This window comes from Betta splendens, chromosome 12 (assembly GCF_900634795.4).
Source record: "Betta splendens chromosome 12, fBetSpl5.4, whole genome shotgun sequence".
Classification (NCBI taxonomy): domain Eukaryota; kingdom Metazoa; phylum Chordata; class Actinopteri; order Anabantiformes; family Osphronemidae; genus Betta; species Betta splendens.
In genome coordinates, this window is record NC_040892.2 from 8,420,744 (window position 1) to 8,447,031 (window position 26,288).

The following is a 26,288-nucleotide window of genomic DNA, read 5'->3' on the forward strand; positions in this document are numbered from 1 at the left end:
CACTTCTCAGGTTTGAGCATGTAGTCGCAGCTCTGGTTTCTGAACATTAATAGGAAACTCAGTAGAGCGTGTGATCAGTTTCTGTCTTGCTGATCACGGCTGAAGATTTTTAATTATAGCAAGTGCCAAACGTGTAGATTCGGATCCAAAGGCCTTGTTTTTGTAGCTCCAAATGATTTTCTGTAGACTACCACTCCTTAATCAACAAATCGTCCCCACTGCTCACCTCCACTGTTCTTGAAAGCTACTGAATTACTTTGTGATAGCTCTGTTGGAAAAGACAGTACAGCCAGCACATTGTGTGTGTGTGTGTGTGTGTGTGTGTGTGTGTGTGTGTGTGTGTGTGTGTGTGTGTGTGTGTGTGTGTGTGTGTGTGTGTGTGTGTGTGTGTGTGTGTGTGTGTGTGTGTGTGTGTGTGTGTGTGTGTGTGTGTCTTCTCATCGCCACTGTCATGATTTGACCTGTGTGTAATCTGACTACATGTAGAGAGGTCAGATAGAGGAGCTGCCTGTTGCTGAGCCTGCAGTGCTTCAAGCATGAGTGTGTGAATGGATTTGCCAATGTCGTGCTTGTCTTTGTTAGTGTTGGTGGGACACAGTGTGTTTGCTATGATAAAGACCACCCTCCGAGTTGTCAGTGAGCCCAGAGATAATGGGATAAATATTCCAGGTGTTTTTATTTTCCCCTGCATGATTTACTGTACGAACTCACTGCCACCAACTAATAAATGTCTTTGCTGACTCAACTGCACAGACTTGAGCCAACTTAGATGAGAAATAATAAATTTAATATGAGAAGCAAAATCAAACTTCACAAGCACAAATAAAGTATCAAAGCAACACAAAATCACTGCACGGCAGACTAGTTCAAAACACAATGTAAGACATAAAGCAGGCAAAAACTACTGCCAACTTACAGGATAGAAGAAAACCAACCAGACAAACTATTGTTAATCACAACCAAATAACAAAATCACTTTATTTTGAGGTCACACTGAAAATTGAGTGCACTCAAAGCTGCTAATGCTTCATTTCACAGCAACACACTGTGTTTGAACCTCCAACCCTGATTTACAGACACCGACTTTGCACTGAACGCACTGGACGAGCACGCAATTATGGTGGAAGCTGTTGTTTTTCGCGGTCAGACGCGTCCACGTTCCAGCCGGGGGTCAGGAAACAGGTTCTCTGTGACCAATGGCGGTGAACCAGCCGCAGGTGATGCTGCCTCGCGGACGCAGTGCGTGTGCTTGTACTCGTCTGCCTGCATCCACAGCCGTGTCTAATCGTGCACGTGTGACGAATCGGGAAAAGGAGAATCGGACGGCGACGATTACGGACTGTTGAGCAGCTGAAATCTTTCATTCGGCCCCGCAAAACTGCAGCAGTTTAAGCAGCTCTCAGACCGTTCGCTGTTTCTCCCGCACAACGTCTGCGATGCTCTGTAAGAAAATGTGTCTCGCTGATGCAAATGAGGAATTTTCGCTGCTGGGTTTCGTCCCCTTTTATCTTTTCTCCTCCAATCTGCTTTGACGTTGATCTGCAGATCAACGTCCTTTCATCGCGGCGTTCCCAAACAGGCCGGTAACCAGCGGAGTCTGTGGAGACGAGCTCGTCGCTGAACCGGGCCGCCGGCTGTCACAACAAAACGAGAACCAGAGCAGACACTGCTCGCGTGCTCTCCTGAGACCCCGCAGATGCACGTGGACTTTGCATTTGTCTGTTTGAACTAAATGGCGCGGCAACTTTACTTCTGATGTGTTTGACGCCACAGAAGAAAGAACGGACGGCTGCGTGAGTCAGGCCCTACAGCCACGTTCACTTGTTCGTGAGGCTGGTGGGACAGGGAGGGTTCATTTGACTAGATCTGAGTCCTGCAGTGTTTTCACTCACTGATATCAATCATTGCAAACACTGCTCGTCACGCATCCATCGGAGTTTTCCACCAAACTTTTAGGGGAAGTTTGTCGTCAGGACACGAGCATGTATTGTATTATTAAAGCACTTTTTCATCTGCTTTTTGACTCGACGTAATCACCACAAATGTTTCCTCCGGCATCACAAGGTTTTGAGTGTTGCCATGGTAACCATCAAGGGGATTAGTCGATGTTCCACTGAGTCGTTATTCAAATCAACAAAGAGACACATACTGCTTCCTGAGAGAGATTGATTTAATGTGCGTAGCGAACATTCAGGATGTTATTTTTCAAAGTTATTTCCTGGAAGTAGTAGTGAGCTGCTTTATTTCTTCACGGATGATTTCGTTTTTTTTTTTTTATTTGTGTACACCAGAGAGTCAGTTTGTGGCATTTCTGGAAAAACATCATTCATTGGATGGATCATTGCATGGAGTGATGTTAATTGAATTGTTCAAATTCTGTTTAGCAGCTCCCCAGTCTTCGCTCAGTTCGTCACGTGCCGGCCCGTGGAGGGAGAGAAACCACGCGGATGGTCCAACGTGCTACGACAGAGCAGGCAGGGGAGGAGAAGGAGTTCCACTCCCCAACGCGCCCCTTTCCCTGAAACGCACCTCACTTCCTGCCTCCTAACTCCCCTCCTCCCGCCTTAACCCTCACACACTCGCATTCCAACACAAGTGCCCACATCTGTTAATGGCAAACGTGCTGTTTAAGGAGGGATCACCTGAGATCATAACAACCCAGATGGAGCTCCTCCCGTGTCCCACCCTCCATCTCCCCGGACGCCGACGTGAACACAAACACACCCACGATGTGTCTGTGCATGTGAACTGGAGGGAGTCAGACACTCGGAGGCTGCTGTTCAGACACGGCTGGGTCAGAAAGTGGCAGGTGACATTTAGATTTATGCTCGACTTCGTCTGGATAAAGTCCGTCCTGCTCCTCAGCGTCACTCCGTGGGCTACTTACTTTCCACACGGCCATTTAACAAATCACTCCTATTGTTTATATGACAATGGAGCCTCTGTGGCTGAGAGGGAAGTGGTGACTCTTATGTGGGCTGCGAATGGATTCCATAAATTCCAACATAAAGTACATGACGTCGTAAACTGGGAATTGGGGTCAAGTATTTTCTTTGTACAAATGTAAAACGCCATTACTTTAGTGGTGTCAACAGACCACTGCAGAGCTTTGAGTTGTTTTGATGACTTGGATTTAATCTTCCTCCATGTTCCTCCATCCCTCTCCCACAGTGGCGTTTGGTGAGAGGGAGTCGCTGGTGAAAACCTGTAGCGCCGCATTCGTGCAGGCACCAACATGTGCGTGGGCCCGTGATCCCCAGTGGGATCGATGGACGTCCAATGTGTCCGTGTCGGAGATTAGTTTGCAGATGTGAGCTTGTGTGCAGCTGCAGGGCGCGTTGTGGCGCTGGCCCCAGTGCGTTCGGAAAGCTGGGGGCTTATTTTTCTCATCTACAGGGGATTGATTGGAACAGATTTCCCTCTCTAAGCTTTGGCCTAAATGTCAATAACACAGTGTGGGCTATTCACACTGTAATCCTGACACTGTCTCTTTGTTCAGTGGATCACATGGCTTCACTGTGTTTGCGTGCCCTCACTCGCTATGTGTAGACAAGGTCAAAGCTATATAATAATAGTGGTAAATGAGCAGGTTCATGGTAAGGTAAACAGAACTGGCACTGGCAGACGTCTGACTCCTCTGCATTTTATGGCCCTCACGGCCGCCGGTGGAGGAAGGAGATAAGACCACTGGCTAAGCAGGAGTTTGCCAATAAGCAAATCAGAGCTCTTAGCAGGAGTGTAGGACCTGCATGTTTGCATGTTTGATTTTGCCTCCGCAGCACTTTTACCCCGACTCTCGCAAGCTGTTGTGGCAGGAGCAGTTTCTGGGCTCATTTCTGGAGGTCGCTTCATCACTTTTTCGCTCCCTCACTCCTGACTCAAGCTCTTTTAATCCTTTTGAATTTTGAGGAAAGCGTCCCCCCCATCCCCTCCTCCTCCATCTTTGCCCATGTGTTTGTCTGCTCTCCCTGTATAATGAGTTCTGCTCGGGACGGGACATTCTGCACTTTGGCTTCAGAGTGGGAGTCAGGAAGAAAAGACGAGCACAGCGGTTTTGTACCACTAGGTACTTGCGATAAATACTGCATGATGCAATGTGGAAAACAAATGTGTTATTCTGTGTGTTTGTATGTGATAAAATCATCAGGCAACTTCAGGACGGTATGAAAGAAGAGACAGAACCTGGCAGGTTTTGCATCAGCGTGTTTTCCAGTAGGGGTCAGTGTTGACACAGTTGTGCAAGATGTGCTTGAGATCAGTCTGCACAGTGACTGGACTGAATTTCCTCTTTGGATGAAGGCTTTTTCTTGACTTCTGACATCTGCAGACTAGTGATAATAAAAATACTTGTTGCAGCCTTGTCTCTTTTTACGGAATCTAGACAAAGCTGGATAAACCTGCTCAGTCTGAGGTGCAGTAGCAACAGTGACAACTTTATCATCTATATTAAAATGACTTGAACTTTTATCTGCACTGTGAGGTTGACGCAGCGGTATCAGTTTTAGCTTAGCGACTGCACTTAACCCGTACAGATACAGTATGTTTTGTTATTTTCAGCCTTTATTATCTTATCGCATTCTGGTCTGTTTGGCTGTTTCTCAGTCTAATCCCCTCTGACATCCTCTGAGGTGTTTTTGCTTCAATGGATCTATTTTGGACGTAATAGCCACCGTCTGTGTGAAACCCACCATCCAGTAGAGACAATAGAGAGATTTGTGCTAAAATCAATGTCATCTGTCTTTGTCTGGTTCTTTTTTTTTCTTAGCAAGTGGAATTAGTTCAATTTTCCCCTCAGCTGGAAGTTGCACCAGCAGCGTTTCTACACGGCGTTTTGGAGGCCGATGGGACTTTGTGAGGTTTGGGACAGACTCTCTGCGTCCTCTCAGTCTCTGTTGATATGTTTTTGTACTTAATCTCATGTGTAAGTACTGCATGTGACGTGGCAGTGGTTTGCAGGTGAAACTAATGTCGATCTGACCCTTCTCACTGTCTTTTTGCCGTCTTTCTATCCTTTTCCCCTCTGGTCGCTTCAACAGGTGAGACTTTTTGATTTTGACCTGTGATTCTGTGGCTTCTGTCTGGGCTAAAGACGCAGGCAGAGGGCATCGTTTTTATATTTCCAGTCTCTAGGGGATTTTATTGTGTTTGAGGGGAAAAAACAATAGAATAATTCAGTGCCACTAGGCCCCTTGTTGTTGAGTCATGGGTGTTTTGGCCCTGAAGAGGAAGAGGAAGGTTCCTGCCTGATAATTTTGTACTCAATGGACTTGCCTGTGATGATCACTTCCATGGCTGAAATGAATAGAAATATGTTTATGATCCACTTCAGACTATGAACATATTAAAGCATCAGAATGTATTAATCACAAGATTCTGTCTAAACATTGGCATCTAGACATAACATAATCTGATTTGTCTTTATTGAGCTAGTTAAGTCTAACTCTGTTAAATAGTTTGGATTAGTATTATGTTTGATATGTTTTGTTCTTGCTCCAGTGCAGAGGCAGATGCTTTCATCTAATAAGCTGATGAAGGCCAGGCACCGGCTGATAAAGGGCTATCTAGATGTTGCACCCTTGGGTTCTGTCCAGCCCTGCAGACGCTCAGTTGCCATTAAAACAGAACCCCGTGGTTCACTTTGCCTTTTTTCTCTCCTGACTTTCTGCTCCTTCCTCTGCTCACTGGCGTCTTTGTCGCCGAGCAACGGGAGGCGGGCGACAGCGAACAAACTCGGCATGACCCCGATTCTCCGATTCAGGTTTGGTCCCGGCCCGTCTAACAGGAACCCATTGTAGGTTATTCCCACAGTAACTATCAACTGGAGACGGAGAAATCGGTCTGCTTTGTAATTAAAAACAACCGTGTTTCGACCCTGGAACATTAGTTATAACCTTAATTTGCGTGTATATATGTGACGATACAGGCTTCCTCCTGAACAGTGTATCCAGGCTGTGCTCTGTCTCCTGCAGCAGCCGAGTCAACCCCAAAGACCTTTATGCCCCCCCTGCTCCTGTGGCCACCGTGGAGTGATGTATAGCTGCTAATGGTCCGGCTAAACACGCTCTCTGGGACCGGGGGAACAGTCAGACCTGTATTAGACACACGCAGTCTTGTACATATAGCGCTGCATTCTGTCTTGGGGAGTTTATGGGCTGAGGTAATGACCGGGTCCACACAGCGTGTAGCATTATGGCTCCCTCTGGTCTCACTAGCAACAAGCGGCAACACAGCGAACAACTGTGCAGCCGTGGAGGAAGGGAGGAGTATGACATTAGGCGCAGCCAGAAGGTAAATGAATCGATCTTGGGACCATGGAAGATGTCGACTTTCTCAGAGTTTCCTTCATGCATCAGCACTTTATCTTGTTTTGTTGGCACTTCCTAGAAGTCATTTCTCACTCTTGCAGGTTCCTCTTGATACATGTTGAGGGTCTGTTTTAAGTGGCTTTTCAGTTTTTCGGTGCTTAAACAAATGAAAGTAAAGTTGTGATTTTGGATGGCTCCTGTAGGGATTCATTCTGGAGTCTGAAGCTGTGCCCTGGTTGTGGACTCTGGTCCGTACGTCTGCCTGACCCCGGCTTCTGAAGCCTCCTCTCATTGGCTGTCTATTTCCCCCTGAACAGCCCATGCACATCTGCTGGTGATAGGGTGTCACTCCCTGCCATGCCTTTCTTGCCTAGGGAGGGAGTTCACGCGGTGGAGCTGTAAAACCTGGCACACGACAGGACTGTGACTGGATCAGGAGTGACTGGCAGCGAGTCGGTGCTGGCGTCTTTAGAAGTCCAGATGTGTTTACTGCACCAGATGTTGTCGTATGTCAGAGTCTGTCCGTTCCATGGAGTCCCTCGTCTCTGCGTGATTTCTGTGCAGCTGAAACTTTTCTTCTGTTGTTCACAACTATATAGTGTACTCAGCGTAGCCAGCTCTCTCTCTCTTTCTCGCTCTCTCTCTGTCTGTTACAGTCACAGAGTGTGGTAACCTAGTGCATATTCATTGTTACAACACCCAGCTTAACACGCTTGTCTAACCTGTCTATGAAGTTTCTTAGTGCACTCGGGCGCTGGGAGAACAGCAGCTTTCCTGTCATTCAGGATACACACTCATGCAGAATCCGGACACCATGCCTCCGGGATCTCGCGCTGGGAAACTTTGAGGGGGGAGTGTTTAAAGGTGGAGCAAAAACAAAAAAAAAAAGCTGAGCTCGTGAGACAGGACAGAAGTGGACGTTTGATTGCTGTGTTGTCTTCACCATGGAGTTGAGTTGATCCTGTCTATCCACGAGGACGTTAGGATGAGAGCGAGTTTCTACAGGAGGCCTTTTAAGTGACGTCTGCTATAAACAGGACTTTATCTGCACTGATACCAGATTCAAGCGGGCTTGTTTCCAGCGCCACTCAAGCTTTGCCTGATTGGTGGGCTCCTGAGTGGAATCCAACATGGCTGGGATCAGTAGAAAGGGATCCGGGAGACCTTCTTACTACTACAGATTCCTGGGCAAGTCTCGACTGCAGCGTCAGCGGAGCCGGTCCCGCAGCCGCACCAGGGCGTCTGTCAGCAGGGGTAATAAATACAAGCACTACTACTGCTGCTGCTAAAAAGGTTCACCCTGCAGCGCTTTAAGCCTGACATGCACCTCAGGTCAGATGTACAGAACCAGCGTTTGTAGACACTTCCTGTGCATATTGTTAATGAGTTGTGACACCAACACAACGCTCCATTGTTGTGTTGGTGTGTGTGTTTGTGTGTGTGTGCATGACAGTGTGGCGTCACTATTCACACAGTGAGCCGGCACCAGCGCTTGTGAACTCTCAGCTCCATGTTAACGTCTCCACCCTGCTCAGTTTAATTATATCAACCAAGACATGCATGGAAGTCAGTTAGTTGGTTTTTCTACATGCAGAAGTCTTTCAATCCGAGGTCGTCCCCTCAAGCGCTGTGTTTGTTCAATTTTCTGCCTCTCAATACAGCTGTACTTACTGATGGAGGCACTGTTTGAACTGCAAGGTTGTGGCGATAAGTCTTCCCCCCAAGGCTCAGCTCCACTTACTTGAACTGAGAGAGAAGTAGCTCTGAAATCTTGAGCGTATTGATTTTTTTTACCCCTCTTTCAAACAAACTGCTGTAACTTGCCGAGCACGATACTAAGTAGAAGGCTGTTGTTTATCTGTTGCTCTCCTGCTCAATATGATGCAAACTTTCCAGAGACAAATCGTTGGTGCGTAGAAACATCAAGCTCACTTTTTCTAAAGCTGAAACTCACAGTTGTGTTTTCTTTTTACAGCTTGCGTTGAATTGTGGGCAAGTGTACAGTAGTTTGTCTTCTATAGACATTGGAGACAGACAAAGCCTGTCTAGGTTCTCCATTACGTGTCTGGCCTGTGTCTTTACTTTGCTTCTTTACCTGATGAAAGGGATGCTTTGAAGTCCCCCCTCAGTATCATTCAGCTCTCAAAATGCTACACACACACACACACACACACACACACACACACACACACACACACACAGGCATACACGCACACACGTATATGAACTTTATGTACAAAGGCACCCACACAAACACAATCTGCCTTGATCTGCCCTGCTCACAAAGAACTTTAACACGCCACATGCAGACGGAACTGAACGCTGCAGCAGAATCAATCCAGCAACCCTGAACCGTAGTAAAACAAGTCCTCTACTTGTGGATGAAATAGCTGAAGGAGTTCTGATTTGCCTTGTTTACATGTCCCGGCCTGAAACATTTGCACAATAAGCTAAAAATCAAGCAAGACACATTAATGGCTGTCGCTATTTTAACGGGCAACAATAAAGAGTGCTATTAATGTGTCGAGTGTTTGTCTTCAAAGTTTAAAGAAAGACTAAAGCAGTGCATCAAAGTTGAGGTAAAATAAAATAACATCATTACTGCCGGCCCCTTTATGTGTCTCCTCTCTATTACAGAGGAAAGACTAACGCTTTACTAATCACGAGGGCCCCGGAGCTGGAATAAATGATGCCTATTGCTGCTGAAGCGTCTCCTTCACTGAGCTCAGCCGGGCAGTGTTTTGCTCACAGCACAGACCCGGTCCAGTTAATCTCCAGGAAGTTACTGCGGACCTTCCTGACATCCACGCCGCCACCGGCCACAGCAGCGGCAGCAGCATGAGCTCATGTGTTGTTGTTTCGCGAGTGTGTGTGTCGTCGGAAAAATCTTGTATCAGCCCGGTTCTGGATGCGTTTCCTCCTCGTCGCCCGGGGTTGGTGGTATTTACAATATTACGGCTTATCTGAAAGACAGGAGCAGGAAAGGCAGGCGAAGGAGTGGAGCGTGGCTGATGTTGTCTGATCAGACTTGTTTTGCTGGCAGTTTTGGGAAGCTACTGATGCAATCAAACGCTTTGTTCTGAATTGTCCTGTGACTGCAATACTGTCAATCAGCACAGAATCCAGGACACAGCCATTGTGTAACAGTTCCGTTCACAAGCTCTTTTGCATCTTTGGAGAGAGAGATGGAAACAAAGCGTCAAAGTGGACAAACATAGTGGACGTTTAGTGGCAAAGAACGTTTATAGACGAGAAAAATCAATGATTAAGAGTAAAAATAAGTTTCTGTAGGATTTTATTAAGTGACTATTTAGACCAATTTAGCTCCAGCAGGACCTGAAGGAATAGGTTCTGTGAGAAACGTCTGAGGAAGTGCTTAGACGTTAGTGCAGGATGAGAAAGAAGGATGTTGCTTTTCTGTCTTTTAAGTACACAGAGTGTCAGATGTAGGTCCTGACGGCTCCGAGACCACACACTACACAGCAGGCAGTAACAGGCGAAGAAACAACTGCGGGAAACCATAAAACATCACACGAGCAACGGCTGAATTACTGCCAGACGCTTGCGAAGAAGTGTTTGAACTGCTCGATAACAACTCCATAATGCATTAGCACTGACAGTTATTGCACATAATCATATTCTCAATGGGTCATTGCTAAGAAACATTTGATCTGCGCGGATGTGTCACTCCCGGCTCCTGTCGGGCTGCTTATGATCAAGTCCCATTTTCGCCTCTGCCTTGCGTTTGTGCGCGTGTGCTGTTGATTGGGACCCGTGTGCTGCACACGTGGCCAAGGCGAGATTGGGAGCAAAGTGGTGGCGAGTTCGGGCCCCAACTTTTTCCTCTTTCTTCTAATAGATTAGTCCTTTGACGCGCCGTCGCAGTGTCTTCTTTAAGTCACGGTTTAGGGAAACAAAGGCTGCACTAATCAACATGGGCAGCCTTGTTCCTCGATCAATTTCAGTTAATTCACAGATGGGTCGAGAGGCGGCACAATGCCCGGATAAATAAAACGGCGTATTTATAGGATTAGAAGTGAAACAGTAGTTAGAGGTGATGTAATAAGAAGCGAAGTGAAAGGGCAAAAGTGTGTTTAACCTCAGGATTAGCTCCTGTGCTCGGCCTCATTTCTAGCGTCTCTGACCTCGACCACCTTCCTTTTGCTCAGCCTGGCGATTGGTGTCTGTGGCCCATATGACCAATAAAAGAGTCCAATAACAGTGGGACAGGTGCAGGCTAATTCCCCTTAATCCGTATAGATCCACTCAGATTACGAGACATAGTCATGGAGGACTCGCTGCAGAACTGTGGAAGATTATTGCTGTAGCTCACCCTGAAAACAGCCTGTCGGACCTGAAAAGGCGGACGGCGTGTTTCCACATACATTTCCAGCATCTGGGTCGAACAGAACCAGGAAGTGGCCCAGCATTCAATGAGCTCAATCGCTTGATCAGATCAGATCAATATGAAGTACAACTTTCATAACGTCTTGGAGCTCACGTCGAGTGAATAACAGTGGATCCGTCAGGATCCTAGTCAGCAGTCGCAGGAATGCTGCTGCTGCTGCTGCACAAACACCAGCTTCCTCCTTCTGCGCCCGCTCCTCTCCTCCGCCACCGTCTCCTGGCCTCGGCCGAACCAAACAGAGCTGCAGAAATCCTGTGTGTGTGTGTGTGTGTGTGTGTGTGTGTGTGTGTGTGTGTGTGTGTGTGTGTGTGTGTGTGTGTGTGTGTGTGTGTGTGTGTGTGTGTGTGTGTGTGTGTGTGTGTCTCTCACAAGTGAAGTGTGTTTGTTTGTGGAGGCGGGGGCCGTGTGTCAGCAGGAAGTCAAGTGGCCGTTGACTGTGTTTGCTCTGGAGGTTGTGGGTTGGAGTGAGTTCCTCACTGGCCGCGGTCCTCGGCGTCGCTCCGAGGAGACGGAGCAGCACCTCTTTATCGGCCCGTCATCGGCCGCCTGAGTAAACACCATGTCTCCAGCGCTGCCCTCGCGGCTCAGCTGACGCATTGCACGCAAGGAGACGGTCTCTCCTCTCACCAACACACGGGTCAGGCTGGGCCATGAAGCTGTCGTCTCTGGGGGGGGGGGGGTCTCCCCCGTGACCTCCCCCCTGCAGCCCACCGTCCACATCCCAATACGGCGCACACAAATGAAACTCTGATTCCTGTCTGGCTCCTTTGCGTCGTGACTGACGTTAATTCACAGCTTATATTCCAGAGACAGACGGAGCTTTTTGCAGTACTGTCAGCCAGTCAAGGCAAGTTTCACTTGTCATGTACTTGAGGAGGAGGAGGGGGGGCTGAAAAGTAATGTGGAGGATGGGAGGCGGAGGTAGGGACCCGGAGAAAATAGTTCTCCAGGTAGAGAGAACACGGTAAACACAGCTTGACAGCTTGTGATTTCTCTCCCTTCGCCTCTTCGCTGCTCACTTCGGGCCCACGGAGGATCCGTGTGTGTGTGTGTGTGTGTGTGTGTGTGTGTGTGTGTGTGTGTGTGTGTATACAGTACGTGTGTGTGCGCTTAAGTTCCGGTTTGCATTCCTGTCACAACACAAGAAGCGCGCGTTCTCCTTGGAGGCTGTTTTGCAGCCCAGAGGGCGTAGACGCGTGCCGCTACACACAGGATCCTGCACTCGGACGCGCTGTTCATTATCACAGAGCACCTGACGGGTTATTTTTAAATCCTGCTCCAACGAGCACTCGTCCTGATGAACTCGTAATTTCCCTCCACTTTTCCGACTCTTCTTACAGTAGGTCTAAAGGACATTGCAGCGTGTTTCAATGAGGCTGTGAAATATGACTCAGTAAAGGTAGAATTTGCCAGCAGGTGTTTGAAATGTCCCTCTACTGGTTTTGTTACAGAAGTTGTTTTGTGACTTTTTAATGCCTCCGATATTTATTTAAACTTTGACCCAAAGAGTCCAAACACACGCTACTGCAGCGCTCACTCGGGGCAACGGAAGGAAATGCATTTGAATTCTGTGGCACGCTTTGGAACATGACAGAAGGAGCGGTGTTTAGAACACGTTTCCACCTGCCTGCTCTACTCTAAGTGTGTATAATGTGTAATATTTACCATCCCAGTCTTTACAGTAGGTGTCGCTGAGGCCGGGATCGCTTCCTTCCCCTTTCACATCTGCAGTGGTTTCAAAGCTGGAATGTCCTGTGCTGGTGAGGTGTAACGAGGAAGGGAAGCGTCGCTGGCACTGGTCTCTGGTTGGGAACCATTAAGGAAACACGCAGTCTGACCCATTTTACTGCATGTTGGAGGAAGGAAGACGCTTCAGCACCGTTTGTTTTTGCAGGGAAAAAAAAAGATTAGACTAGTGCATACAGTATGATGTGTAACGGTGTTTGTCTAGTAAGCAAAAATGTAAAATGCTAAAACTGCAAATTGTGTTTTTGCTAGAAAATGCGAGCTTGAAATATTTCTTCGTGCCAGTTGCTGAGCAACGTCGTGGAGCCAATAGTTCATCTCCAAAAAGCACAACATGTGGCTCGTTTTTTTGAAACTGCAAAGACATTGCTTCAATCCCTGCACTGTGTCTATCTCCGTGGGCCAGAACCGGACACACATCCACTGCTGGACGTGAGACGCAGGCGTCTATCTGCTAGTCTGCAGCTTTGGGCCCCCCGGGCTCCTTCTGGCGCCTTCGGGGTCCTATTAGCCAAGTGTGAGGCTGGTTGGAGGAGGGCAGGATAAAGACAGAAGCGCTTCTATTTGTGGGAAGATGACGATTCAGGATGGTGCTGTAGCAGAGAGGACTGGAAAAAAATAAGAAGGAACGGATTGTGAGTCACTTAGTATAAACCAAAATTTATTACTAGGTGCAGTTTGCTGAATTTGTTTATTATTTATGGACCAGACGGACTAAATGTGTGACTGAGATAGTGGAGTGGAAACACAAGGATGCTGTTACTACTCATGCAGGTCACAGTCCAACCTGTGTCCGGTGCATCAGCACTTGTTTTCACCCTTTGGTGACGATGAACCCAGCTTTTACTTTATTCTTGACATTAAAATGTGATTCAGACCCTCCTGCGCCTCTAAAGTCCCAAATCCATTAGCATCATTGGCGTTGCTGTGAACTGTCTTTCATCGACCGTACAGTTATGTTGCCAGCAGGATAACATTTGTATTTTCCAACATCAGTCTGAGCTGATGTCCTTAAACCTTTTATGGACTCCTGTAAGCGGCACATGCGGCGTTCAGCTCTTTCATGTCATTGAAGTTGAAATAGCTTGGTTTGGCTCACGTGGTTGTTTTCCATGCGTTTGCTGAGATGCATTGCATGCAGATGTGGGGCGCATGTGAACAGTGACCACAGTTGAATGTTGTCTCAGCCAGCTGTTCACGGGTGAGAGGTGCACCATCACAACAGACTGAGCCGGTTTTCAGAGAATGCCGTCTGAATATTTGTCACGCAGCCAGAAAAACGGAGCTGCAGGTGAAGAGTCAGATGTTGGAAAACCTCCCGTGCTGCCGTACAGTTTGTCTGATAAAGCTGCTCAAAGGGCCACAGCATGAGAGGAGCCCAGTCCAAGTCGAGGCTCGCTCTGGCCTGGATGGGTTGGGACACGGGCCGGTGCTCTGCACAGCAGGAAGTGCTGTTCCACCGTCGATCCCTCAATTATAGTCCACTAATTCAGTCCACCAACCTGGTAAAAGGCAGACGGGTCATTTGGCTGCACTGGCAAACAAAGCAGCTTCTAAGTCTGCGTCCCAGTGTTTGTAGCTTATTATAGCTTCTCATACATTATTCAATGTTGGGTGAAATCAGTGTAGTATTAGAACACCAGAGTCCAGGAAACGGTTTGATTTATTCCAGGGATTTATAACCTACTGTTGATGTTTTTTTTTTGATGGGACTGTGGGAATCATCTCCTTTCAATGTTTATTTATAATGGAATAAAACAACTGGATGCGTATGGCGTGAGATGTGAGAACATTTACTGCACAGGAGTCAGCGCTCGGAGCAACGTACAGCTTCCTGTTACTGTAAATGCTGCTGTGTTGCTGATTCACGGTGACTCCATTAGCATGTGACAGCTAGCGGATGAGTCCATCTGAAATTCTCAACATTGCTCTCGCACCTGTCCCTGTTCTCTCTCTCATGAAACCCTTTCACACGGACAGAGTAGAGACACAATGTAGCGCAGTGTCAGGTCTCTGATCCTTTTTATCTGAACCCGTCCACAAGATAAACAGAGACACAGATAGGGCTCAGCAAACAGAGGGAAACTCAGGAATGGAAAGTAACAGCTTTCTTCTCTCAATGGGCTAATTGACATATTGGTGTTCAGTGGAATCTGCTGTAAATGGAGGCGACCGGCTGGAAGTTGCAGTTTTCTTTTGCGCTCGATCCGCACAGTCTGTCGACGGCTTCAGCTGCGGTTTGAATTATTCCGCTGCTGTCAGAATCGAAGCTGTGCCTCAGAGTCAGCGCCGCGTCGCGTGTGTGTCCGCGAGTTCTTATTTTTGGGTGCGCGCTGACGGCCCATCCCTCACGCCGCTGACGGGCCCTCTCTCGGGTGACTCGCTAACGTTTGGGTCTCTGTGTGCAGAGTCGCCTCCGGACAGGACGGGGCGCCGCCGCAGCGTGCCAGGCAGCTCCTTGGAGAAGACCACGCCCACCATGGAGGCCGCGCCCCCCGCCACCGCCGCCACGCCTTTCAAAGTCACCGTGAGTACTGTGAGTTCGCCTTTGTCTTCTCTGGGGTTCTAGACTAGAGCTCGGTCTGGTGTCCAGATGGACTTCTGAACCTCATTAACTTCAAATTGTAAAGCAGGGCCTTTGAAGTTTTGGTGTCTGCACATCACACGTCTACACATCTTGGGGCCACGTTCAGCTCACAATCCCCCATTGCCTCTTTACATATTAAATTATAATAATAATAATAATGAATTAATCCACACATAGTCAAGTCAGATGTACACATACTGTAGTGGGCTCCTCCTGTCAGTTTGCCCTAATTCCAATCCAGTGGGCTTTCTGCCATGTATAATTGAATAGATAAACAACCAGTTAATGAGGCGAAAGATTCCGCCATGAGTCATCATTTTCGAGCTGATTTGCAATTAGCAGTGCATATTTCCCCTTAATAAATAATGAGCGCGGACGTGACGACCCAGAGCTGAACTGTGGGGATCGTGAGCCCTTGTGACCACGTTGTCCCACCATCTTCTGTTCACGGTTCATGTTCAGCTTTTGTTCGTGTGTGTTAGCAAAAAAAAAAAACAGTGCTGTGTAATTGTGAGTGTAAAAATAGATTGTTTTTTGTTTTGTATCTCCCACACACAAAGTACTGTAGGTAGTGAAAGGTGTCTATAAAAAGCAGAATGTCTCTCAGGGCTGGCGAAAAAAATAAATAAAAAATGTCCCCACTGCATAAAAAACCTGTTGTTTGGACCAACTGCAGAGAGAGAAGTGTTTCATGAACTAAAAGACTTTTGAGCTGTCTGATTTCTGTTCCCCAATTTTTTCTGCATAGACAGAATTGAGTCGCATCCTTTCCAGTATATGACAGGGAATAAATGATTTTAGGTTGAGGTGTAACAAGAGCTAGAGTTCAGCTATTATTCTGCAGGGAACAGCGAGTAGCGGTGAAATACATCTGCACTAAACCGCTTTACTTCTTCTGAGCTTTTTGCTGCAGTGCCCCCTACTGGTGAGTGAGAAAAGCTCAGCAAACTAACTTCAAACCAACCTTTTTATTTGCTATTTGACGTAAAGCGGCGCCGGGCAGGACTTGTTCCTCGCTTCAGCTAGGTTTTAAAAGGAAACTTTAATAATGTGCGAGGGTGTGAGCGGCTTGGAGGTAGATCTACATCCATACGATTGAAAGAGATGCAGAGAGAGAAATGTGGATGTGATGGAGACAGGTTGGCAAACACAAATGCTGGAATTCAAACGCATCCTCCTCCTCCTCCCGCTGCTGCTGCTGCTGCTGCTGCAGCTCTCGGTTTTAGAAATGACAAACCACCGCTCACGTCTCTCCCTCCAGTGAAAAGAGTTTGCGGTGACATCTAAAGTACCCCTCCTAGGCCTTGAGCTAAATCTGTCAAAATGTTTTCCCCTCATGTTCAATGGAAGACGCGCACACGCGCTCCTAAGCCCGTCCTCCAGCGTCACCAGTAGGCACGGACACAAACTAAAACCTCTCACAAGCTAATCTGCTGCAGTCGATCCCAAAATAGGCAAAGATTGCATATATTAAACGTAGATTCCTAACGTGGTCACATGTTCTGCTTCTGTGTCTTCCACCTCGTGCTCCAGATAGTTAGATTGGTCCCAGTCTTCTCATCCCAGATAATAGCAGGGGTCTAATTGGACAGGTGTGCCTCTTGTTTTCATCAGGTCGTGCAGGAGGAGGATGGAAAGGGAGCCGGGACCACCCTGCTGATGGTCCAGGCACTAATTCTATCAGGCTCCATTAGGGAGGCGCTGAATTGCCAAGACAAGGGAATGGAATAAGGTGTTTGCTTTAATTTCATGGGGGGAAAAAAGAAGCGCTGGGATGAAATTGAGCTGTCCTCTTACCGCGGGTTTAATCGGGTTGGACAGGCTGAGATTGTAATCAAGTATGCAAGTCTGTCACACACAGGCCTTCACAGGCTACTGTAGCAGATTTCTATTTGCTTCCTCTCCATTCAGTATAGTGATGTACAGTAGCACTGACACATTGATTTTAGAAATGCGTTAATGGAATTTTTCACATCCTGTCTTTTCTTAGTTTTTAAGCCGCCCGTCCTATTTATGCATCTTTACGCTGGAACTGGAACAATGACACGACGCATTACACCTCATTACGGCCCCGTTCTCATTGCGCACGTCGGCGCCGGCGGCCGCGGGTGCTTTTAGCCGCGTCCACGCACCGAGGCGTAATGGAAGGGGGTCGAGCCTCGTGTTTTCCCCTTGTCAGGAGGCGTCGGCCGCGGCCGCGGTGACACGCGGCGATTATAAGTGGAAAGACGCCAAGGCCAGGCCGGATCCGAGGACCAAACGCTCCCACTGGACCTGACGAGCGTTCGCTTCTGTTCCTCGCGTCTCCGTTCTGCTCAGCCCTGATCCCACGATGACCTCGTGGTGAATTTTTCTCTCTTCACTTTCTCCCCAATTTGCTTTCATTTCGCAGTTTTTTCTATCAACTCGTGCTCTGCCACCTCCGCATTGTGCTCCAGTTTTCCATTTATCCTGCTCCTACAGCTCATTCCTCCCTGACAGACACTTACAGTCATTTTTGCAATTTTTTGACTGGTCTCTTCTCCATTTCTGCTCTCTCTCTCTCTCTCTGTCGTCTCATGTGAGCAGGTGCCACATTAAATGCTAACATTTTTCACCTGCTCCCAGCACGTGTCTTCTTCTCCTGGGAATCTAATCCGGCGTCGCGATCATCCGTCATTCTTAGCGATTGATTTGAGGCAGGAGGACGCCGGCTGACCCTGACTCCACCCAAAAAGCCCTGAAGAGAGTCTTTGTTAGCGTCGTATCACCCCGCACGCGTATTTGACAGGGGGAAGGAATAAATATTACGAAATCAGACCAATTATAGGTCTGTGCATCTTCCTACCTCTTTCTCCCCCTCTGCACTTTGGAATCCATCCATCAGGTAAAGGAGAGAAATAAAAGCAGAACAAGCATCCGCTAATCAATCCACCTCGCCTACGGGGACAGGTTTCTATTCACTGACTTATTTCTGTGGGGGAGAGGAAAGAAAAGACCGAGATAGAAGCTCTTTAATTTGTTAGCAGCCGGCGCACTCACTCCAGGGCCTGGATGACGGTGTGTAGAAATGAGCAAAGGTATTTGTCGATGTTTGTGCACATCTATTGTTTTTTTTCCGCTCCACTGCCATTAGTTGCCATTAAAACACCCCAGTGTTTTGGCACCGCGACAAAGGAGCCGAGCTGGAGGTTGACGCTAAACGCGCCGGTAGGAAACGAGCGCGTCTGACTCACAGATGTCATTGTTTAGACTGGGATCCTTATGCTAATTCAACCACATGCCCACACTCGCATATAGAGCGGGTGAGTCATGGACGGTTGGCACGGCGTGGAGGACCCCCGCCGGGAGCCCCAGGGGGCCGCTCCTCTGGAGCCTCGGGACCGGCTCCGCTGACAGGTAGCAGGAGTGAGCCCTTCACTGCCCACCTTTAACCATTAACCGCTACTAGATAGATTTTAGATTGATCCAATCAAAAGCAGCAGAGGCAAAGATATTCGGGTTTTTAATCCAAAACGGCCCGTCCTGAATCTCTGGAGCCTGTTTCGTTAGATTTTTCCAGGCTGGGAAAGTCCCACGTTTTCCAAACTCCGTCTCCCAGGTTTGTAATTTCATGCTTTCTGCTGCAGACGTGTACTGTAGTCTCCAGGCTGGAGCTGAGTTATTTTCTCAGACTTCAGAAGGCTCCCCCCAGAGCCGCAGATAAAATTGTACAACCGGCTGAGAGGCTCTCTTCCTGACAGGTAAACCCAGCTTCGAGTTTAGGCGTGCGCCGCTGCCTTTTTTTTTTTTTTTTTGCTCTGGTTTTCCAAGATCTTCCTGGAGCTGTTTCACCACTGTTTACCTGCTCTCCCTGGAGTGCGTTGTTGTGTGTGACGACACCACATACTGAAATTGTGAAAGGAATTGAAAGAAATTGTGTGTGTGTGTGGTGAAATTTTGCAGCTCATCGCACTCGCACACAAGCGCTGCTGTGATTGGCGTGAGGCTCCGAGCCCAGAGTGCTTCCTGGTGCCAGGTGCTGTTCATCAGGATGCTGTGGCTGCTCTGTGATCAGCTGGCAGACGGTTTAAAAGTCGCTCTCTAATTATGCCTGTTTCATCGTTGCCCGGGGCGACCAGGTCAGACCGTGGGTGGTAATTATTCAGGTGTGTTAATGGACAGAGTGAGAGGGAGGAGGGGCTTTGTCGTCTGTCACCGTGTGAGATGTGTAAACGTACTGAGGTGAAGCCACTGCAGCTTCGTCATCAGGCGCGTGTTCTGGCTGGAATGAAAAAGCTCCACCCGAGCGACACTTTCCCCTGGCTCCACATTGTTAAGTCCCGTTTTCTTCGTGCTGCCCCGCTAACTTGCTCCATCAACTCCTCCATTCACCCTCTTTGTTCAGGCTTTCTTCATCCTCCTCATCCTCCTTGATCTCCATCCCTGCAGTTAAATCATATTTTTCTATTTTTTTTTTGTCTCACTGAACTTGCAGCATCCTGCCATTTCGGCGCCGCATCTCGTTTTGTTCGCGTTCTCCTGCTCTTAAAGCCAGCCAACAGTTGCCATGGAGACGGCGAGGTGCTTGGGGGAGTGCGATTGCAGATGTTAAAAGAAGTAAACACACACGCACTCAGGCAACGAGAAATGAGAAAACTAATAGAGGAGTTTACCTATTGAGCGAGGGTTGTTTGGATGCTGCTGTCTGTCATGAATACTGACATAATCAGCTCAGTGGGAGAAACAACCACTGTCGGTGCCTTATGTATGAATCTATATGTTTCTATGGGTATTAAGATGTTTGTTCATGCTGCCAAGTTGAGCTTAGTGAGAATCTTGGGGTGATTGTGTTTCACCGAGCGCCTCTGTCTTCCCATCAGGGCTTCCTGAGTCGACGGCTAAAGGGCTCCATTAAACGCACAAAGAGCCAGCCCAAGCTGGACCGCAACTCCAGCTTCAGGCACATCCTCCCCGGCTTCAGGAGCGTCGACAACGACAGGTGAGCGCTCTCATCCGTCGACACGCAGCATGTTTGTGTTTACGCTAAAGTTGTGCGATTCAACTCGCGGTGGTTGTGATGATGTGTTTTTATCAGACTCCAAAACCAAACGTCGCACCTACGCGATTGCATCAAACCCCTAATAAGTTCCCCCACACACACATCCTGCCACATCACAAACACAAAGCTATTTCTAAGCGGCGCTTTACGAACAGCCGAGTTTCCAAAATAGACGCGGCCTTTGGTCGAGTCGGCAAAACTTGCTGCCGTTCTGGTATCAAAGTGAAAGACTGGAGAGCATCAAACGGCGACAAGGCATCGACTTTGAAGGCGGGGGGACGTTTGTGGACTGAAGCCAGCGAAACAACTGTCTGATGATGATTGACCTAATATCTCGCACATTTTCTAGGAGACGAGGTGATGAGTCGAGGCGCGTTGTCTCTCAGCTGGTCTAGTTGTTACCACACATTAGTAGCTAATTGTGAAGAGAAGTTGATTTATTATGAGCTGAGGGGAATTTAAAGGCCATTTGAGTTGCTGAAAGGGGCTGAGGGTCATTTCTGTCTCATCTCTCACCCCTGTCTCACATAAATGTCACCAATCATCACGTCCGGCCTCAGAGTCTAAACGCTACTGAGCTATTTTGGACCACAGCGCTTCCTTTGTGATGAGGCTCCGCCGGCCCACTCCTCACTTTGTCGCGACGTCTTTCATACGTGCGCGAGTTGCAGCTTTCGCTCCGGCACCTTCCTTTGGCTGCGTTTGGACCAAAGCCAAGGTGTCCATCTGTGGGCTTTAATTAACGGAGGTGCCGCATTTGAAGGGATGTTATACGGCGTTCACTTCCAAACTTCCCTGCCTTGCCTCCTACTTTTTAATGAGGCATTAACATCAATGTCAAACTATCACAAGGGAGCGCCGCCATTTGTTCCGCGCGGAACATGGTGAAATGTTCCTCTGGAGCAGTTGGACGAAATGAGCTCATCCCTCCTCTCCTTTGTCCCGTTGTCTTTTCTCATTCTCTTTCCCACTTCCACTCACTCTCTTTTTTTATATCATCTATCTCCCTAACCCGCTGCCTTTTATCCATTTCAAACTCATCACTCTCCAATTTCACCCTTCTTCTCTTCCCCATCTTTTCAGACACTAGCCGGGTTTCCTTAACCTATCAGCATTTATGTGCTTCCCTCTGATAAAGTACTCGGCGAAGGAGGCAAATATCGGACAGGAAATTGGAATGTCCAGGAGGTGTCTTATCGCACCTGCTTTAACACAGACACACACCTCACTTCCAACTAGACCTCCACACACAGCATATAACCTCCTGTAGTAAAAGCCGTCATCTGTCTAGGATGGAGATGGGCTGCATAGTAGCACATACGCATCTGTATGCGCATGCTATTTTTGTTTGTATGGGAAGAGAGGGGGGAAGCACGAACAAGATGCAGGATGGCAGAGTGATGTGCTGCGAGACGACTCGGTGACACTTCCTGTCAGCCACAGGGCAGAGCGCGCCGCAGAGGGAGACGGGCTTGGAAGGTGGCAGGAGAGGGAAGAGGAGATGATGAGGTGGAGGAGCCGTGGAGGCAGGAGGAAGGGAAACCTGAACCCCAACAGGTCCCTGTGTGTGTGTGTGTGTCCTATCTATGGCTTAAACCTGGTTCCAGTAGCTGCACACGCCCCAAACAAGTGCTTCAATGAGTACATGCAAATCACGGTCTCTGCCTCCTTGCTCGGCCCATCGACGTAATTATTAGGGCAGGACGCGCGGTTACAGTGAGTGATGAGTCAAATTATACGAGCTTCACAGAGAAGCTCAGAAGCCGCTGATAAACAGAGTATTTCGCTAAAATGAGGACAGAGTTCCAGCAGTGTGTGGGCCCAGGATGTCATTAGTGTGGTCGGCAGGAGGAGCAAACAGTGGAAACTAATGAACATGAAAATAGAGTTGTGTTTAAAGGGCATTTTCTCAACTTTGTAAGCATTTGCAGCCCAATACTGTGCAGCAACTGGGGTTTGGAAAAAAAAGCTTGTTATCAATGCAAAATATCACAAATCTGCAGTTGGCAAAGGACTCAATAGTCTCTCCTGCCTGTGCGTAATCTTTAATCTGTGCCTTTGTTCCGTTCACTGATCCCATGATGCTCTGCACCTCGTCCTGATATCGGAGCTCATCTGATCCTGTGCTCTACACTGATGTTGATGGATATCACACTGGCTGCAGCGTGTGGGTCTTTGGATTATTTAGCCTCTGTGTCCGCGGTGCCGCTGATACGATCGCATTTACTTCCAACAAACGCTTCCCCTGATCAACAGTTGGTGTTGGTGAAACGTAATTAAAGTTCATTTGTTAACAAATCCCCAAAAATGTCACCAGTAATGTGGTTTTGTGACGTCACGGCCGTCGCCAGGAACGGCCTCGTGCCGCCTCGATGCGGCTCCTCGCAATTTAACAAGAACATTTGTCCGGCTGGACGTTGTGATCACAGCGGTGGTGGAATGGAACGCACTGATTGTGATTATGCGGTTGCCATTCTTCTGTAATCGCGTGTGCGTGTGCGTGTGCGTGTGCGTGTGTGTGTGTGTGTGTGTTCTCGGCGCCGTGGGCACTAGTGACTCATGCGTTTTTATGGAAAGATTGCCTCTGTAGCGCAGCAGGAAAACCTTTTCCGCTGTCACTCACAGGCCTCGGCTTTGAATATAAGCAGATGGATAAAATGGCTGAACACCTCGTGCTTCTCCCTCTGCTTCCGGCCCGTCTCACTCGGAGCGGTTAATGTGCTCAACGTACATTGTAAACTCGTTTGCGTTAGCGACATGATGTTTCTGCAAGATGCTTGAAGGGCCTTCTAACAAATGCAATGGGACAGGTGTATCATGTCATCAACCAACTTCACAGGGAACAGGAGCAAGGATGTAATGGAACAATAATAATAATTGATGTCACCCTCAGTCTAGTTAATTAACTTATTAATTGACTCTCTGGTGTGACTGTCTCCATGTGTGGCCCACTGGTGGACTGGCAACCTGGGAACAAACTGGTTGATGGATGGATGGATGGATGGATGGATGGATGAGCTAATAGGATCTTTTTATAACGCTGGAATAAAACATTAAGTATATACTCTCCTGGCTTCCCGTGGATTGACAGGTCTAATGTCACCCGTCTAAAGGAGATAAGCAGCAGTACAGCGCTGCCGAGCGTGTTATAAGAAGCTTTGGTTCAGAATAGCTGCCTGTTACAGGATTCAAGAGGCCTTGATACACACACACACACACACACACACACAAACACACACACACACACACACACACACACACACACACACACACACACACACTGCTGTCTCTCTATGAAGCTGAACTAAAGGTAGCATGATAATTGTTGCAGGTGGGTGTGTTTGTGTGCGTGCGTGTGTGTGCGTGCGTGCGCATGCGAGGGCGATGGAGCAGCATGGTGAGGCATCCATCCATAAATCCAATAAAGTGATGACATTTAGAGTTATTAAATTCTCTAAACATTCCCCAGGTGGTCCAACTGTAATATCCAGCCTTTCCTCTCCCTCCCTACCTCCCCCCTCCCCTCCCTCCCCCCTGCCCTTCTTCCCATCTCCCTCTACATCTCACTCACTTGCTGACATTCACTTTTGGCTCTACTAGCACAACATCCATTAACCTGTCACGTTACAAGCCCAGCCCCCCCCCCCCCCCTTTCACATTGTCCTCCTGCTCTTTGTGTGTTTATTTCATCTGTCTCTCTGGAGAGTTCCAGCCTCGCCGTCGTTTGTCACTTCGCTCGACTGCTATCGGCTTCATTCGCGCTAATGCTTGATGGTGTTAAGAGCTGCAGCCACGTTTAACCGCCTCTACTCTCTTTCTCTCCGTCCTCTCTCTGTCATTTTTTTATCCAAATTCTAATCTTCACATTTGTCGTCATTCCCTCTCATTCTTTGGAATGTGCCTGTTCCTCATCCATGCAACGTTCCCTTTCATTCCTCTCATGCTTGTGCTGTGCTTCTCAGCTCCGTAAGAGGAGTAATCGTTTTATTATCACTCCGCTCTGACATCATCATCTGATCCAGCCATTGACTTATCCATTTACCCACTGCAGTCTCCCAAATGTTGATTTAGTGTTTATCGGTGATCGTTACTCATGCACTGTGCACAGGCGGCGTGAAAGCGGGCCTGGACACTGTCTGGAGAAGCAACACACTTAGTAGTGACAACAATCAAATGCCCGGTTACAGATTTGTGCTGCCAGTCTGAAGAACAACAGCAGGGATCTCATCGTGCTCACTGCAGCAGTGTAATTAGGCGAAGAAGGAGCGAGTCTTCCTCCTCTCGTTGGCATCCTTCCCCAGTCAACATCTCATTTGCAATGCATCAGCATGATTTGGTGAGGAGGAAACAGACCTCCCAGGGTAGTAATATGTTACAGTAACAGCACTGTGAAGCCTTACCCCATCCAGGCTTGAATGAATTCACTGAGCCCTTCAGTAGCACCTCAAAGCTTAGCCTGTAATTTGGTGATGATTATAAAGCTTAATAGAATGATCCTGTTTTATTATAATGAGGACTTTATTCAGTCAAGAGTAATATGTTGCTGCTTAGCTGCTCAGGCAGAGGCGAGTGTTTGGGAAAGGTTTGTGTTGTCTGTGCTTTTAGAGGCGGAGTGCTCTTCATTTGCATCAAGAACAAAGGTGGATATTCAGATTTAAAATTAAAGCATAGATGCAGCAGTGTGTGTGAGTTTGAACCGGAGACGGACAGAAGATGTGAATTAATATGTACAGCCAGGCCTATTGTGTACAAATTTTTTGTACTAAAATGTACTGGAAGTGGGTTTGGAACATTTGAATGAGAGATGTCAGAGGATGAAAAATTAAGGATCTGTGGTGAAATATTTGAATGTGAGTCAATTCCAAATTAAATAAACAAGCGTAGGTCCCTTCACCCGTGGCTCATTAGAATCATTATTTTCTCCTAATGAAGTTTGTACACTGAACATTTAAGTGCACAAATTGTCCCCTGCAGAAAACCCACTCGTCTCGGTCGTTTCGGCCGACAGCTGTGAGCGCGCGTCCTCAGACAACTTTACGAATGGCTCGTACTCGAAGCTTCCATTACAATATGCTAATGTGCAATTAGACTTCACACGGCCCCGGCTCCACGTCTCGGCTCGGCGCCGTCAGGAAAGCCTTTTGTTATTTACCGCTTTCCATCCGCATATATGGGCTCTGCGACCGTGTCCATGTAAACATCATGGCTTTCTTTAAGGCATTACTGTCCTCCTCGTCCTCCCTCTGTCTCATTCGGAGCGGCTCCAGGGCTGTTGACACCTGCCCAGCTGCTTGGGTTTGGTAGCAGGGTTGATGTTTAACCCTGCTGGGCCTCATGTGGGCCTGGTGCTACACGGCCAAGGGTCTCCTCTCTTTTATTCTGTCCCCGGGTAATGAGCTGTAATGGATAGGGCCTCGGGCGTGACGGGAATACTGAGGGCCTCATCAAAGCGCCCCGTGCATCCCTTCAAGCAGCTGCTCAGTACACACGCAAACACTCATTTACTCACTCATTCCTCTCTTTAATCTGCTCGCAGTCTTTTTACTTATTTATCGTGCAGCAGTGTGATAAATAACTTCTTGAATAATTGCTTAGCATTTTTAAATTTAAGGATTACATAATGTCTCTAGCAAAGCTGTAAAAACAGAGGTCGGGTTGTGGCTGATGACTAAATTCCTTCTAATGCTGTTCATGTTTCTAGTCGGTTTGTCAACATATCTATTAACTGACATATTCACACAGGACAGGGAGAAAAATACCCAGTGGATCGTCCTGTGTGCTAGAACCACTAAATCACGCTGGCGATGACTCTAGGAGCACATTCACCACTTTCACTTTGCTCTCTGCCACTTTACTCCCATTTACTCTGTGTGTGTGTGTGTGTGTGTGTGTGTGTGTGTGTGTGTGTGTGTGTGTGTGTGTGCGCGCGTGTGTGTGTGCGCGTGTGTGTGTGTGCGCGCGCGTGTGTGTGCGCGCGTGTGTGTGTGTGTGCGCGCGTGCGTGCGTGTGTGCGCGCGTGCGTGCGTGTGTGTTGTGTAATTCTCATGATCAGACTCCCATGGACTGATGTAAGCCCATGGATCGCTAAATCCAGGCCCCCCACCAGACGAACTGCTGGAGGAATATCACAAATAAAATTAGCTGCAGTTTCAAATTTTAGTTTATTGTTATGATCAGCTGCTGCCTAACGTGATCCACTCTATCCTGGAAGAGTTAACATCC

The 26,288-nt window shown here is 47.9% G+C and overlaps 1 protein-coding gene across 9 annotated transcripts in view; it reads left to right on the forward strand.

Moving 5' to 3' along the window:
* dab2ipb (DAB2 interacting protein b) overlaps positions 1-26,288 on the forward strand; it is a 77,118-nt gene that overhangs the window by 16,433 nt on the left and 34,397 nt on the right. For 4 of the 9 annotated variants that reach the window (XM_029168842.3, XM_029168845.3, XM_029168848.3 and 1 more), the window contains 2 exons: positions 14,868-14,995; positions 19,888-20,006. In XM_029168842.3, coding sequence (XP_029024675.2) covers positions 14,868-14,995; positions 19,888-20,006 — 247 coding nt within the window. Of the gene's footprint in view, positions 1-7,103; positions 7,560-14,867; positions 14,996-19,887; positions 20,007-26,288 lie in introns of those variants that run through there. The other 5 variants (XM_029168843.3, XM_055513566.1, XM_055513567.1 and 2 more) reach the window with 3 other exon arrangements.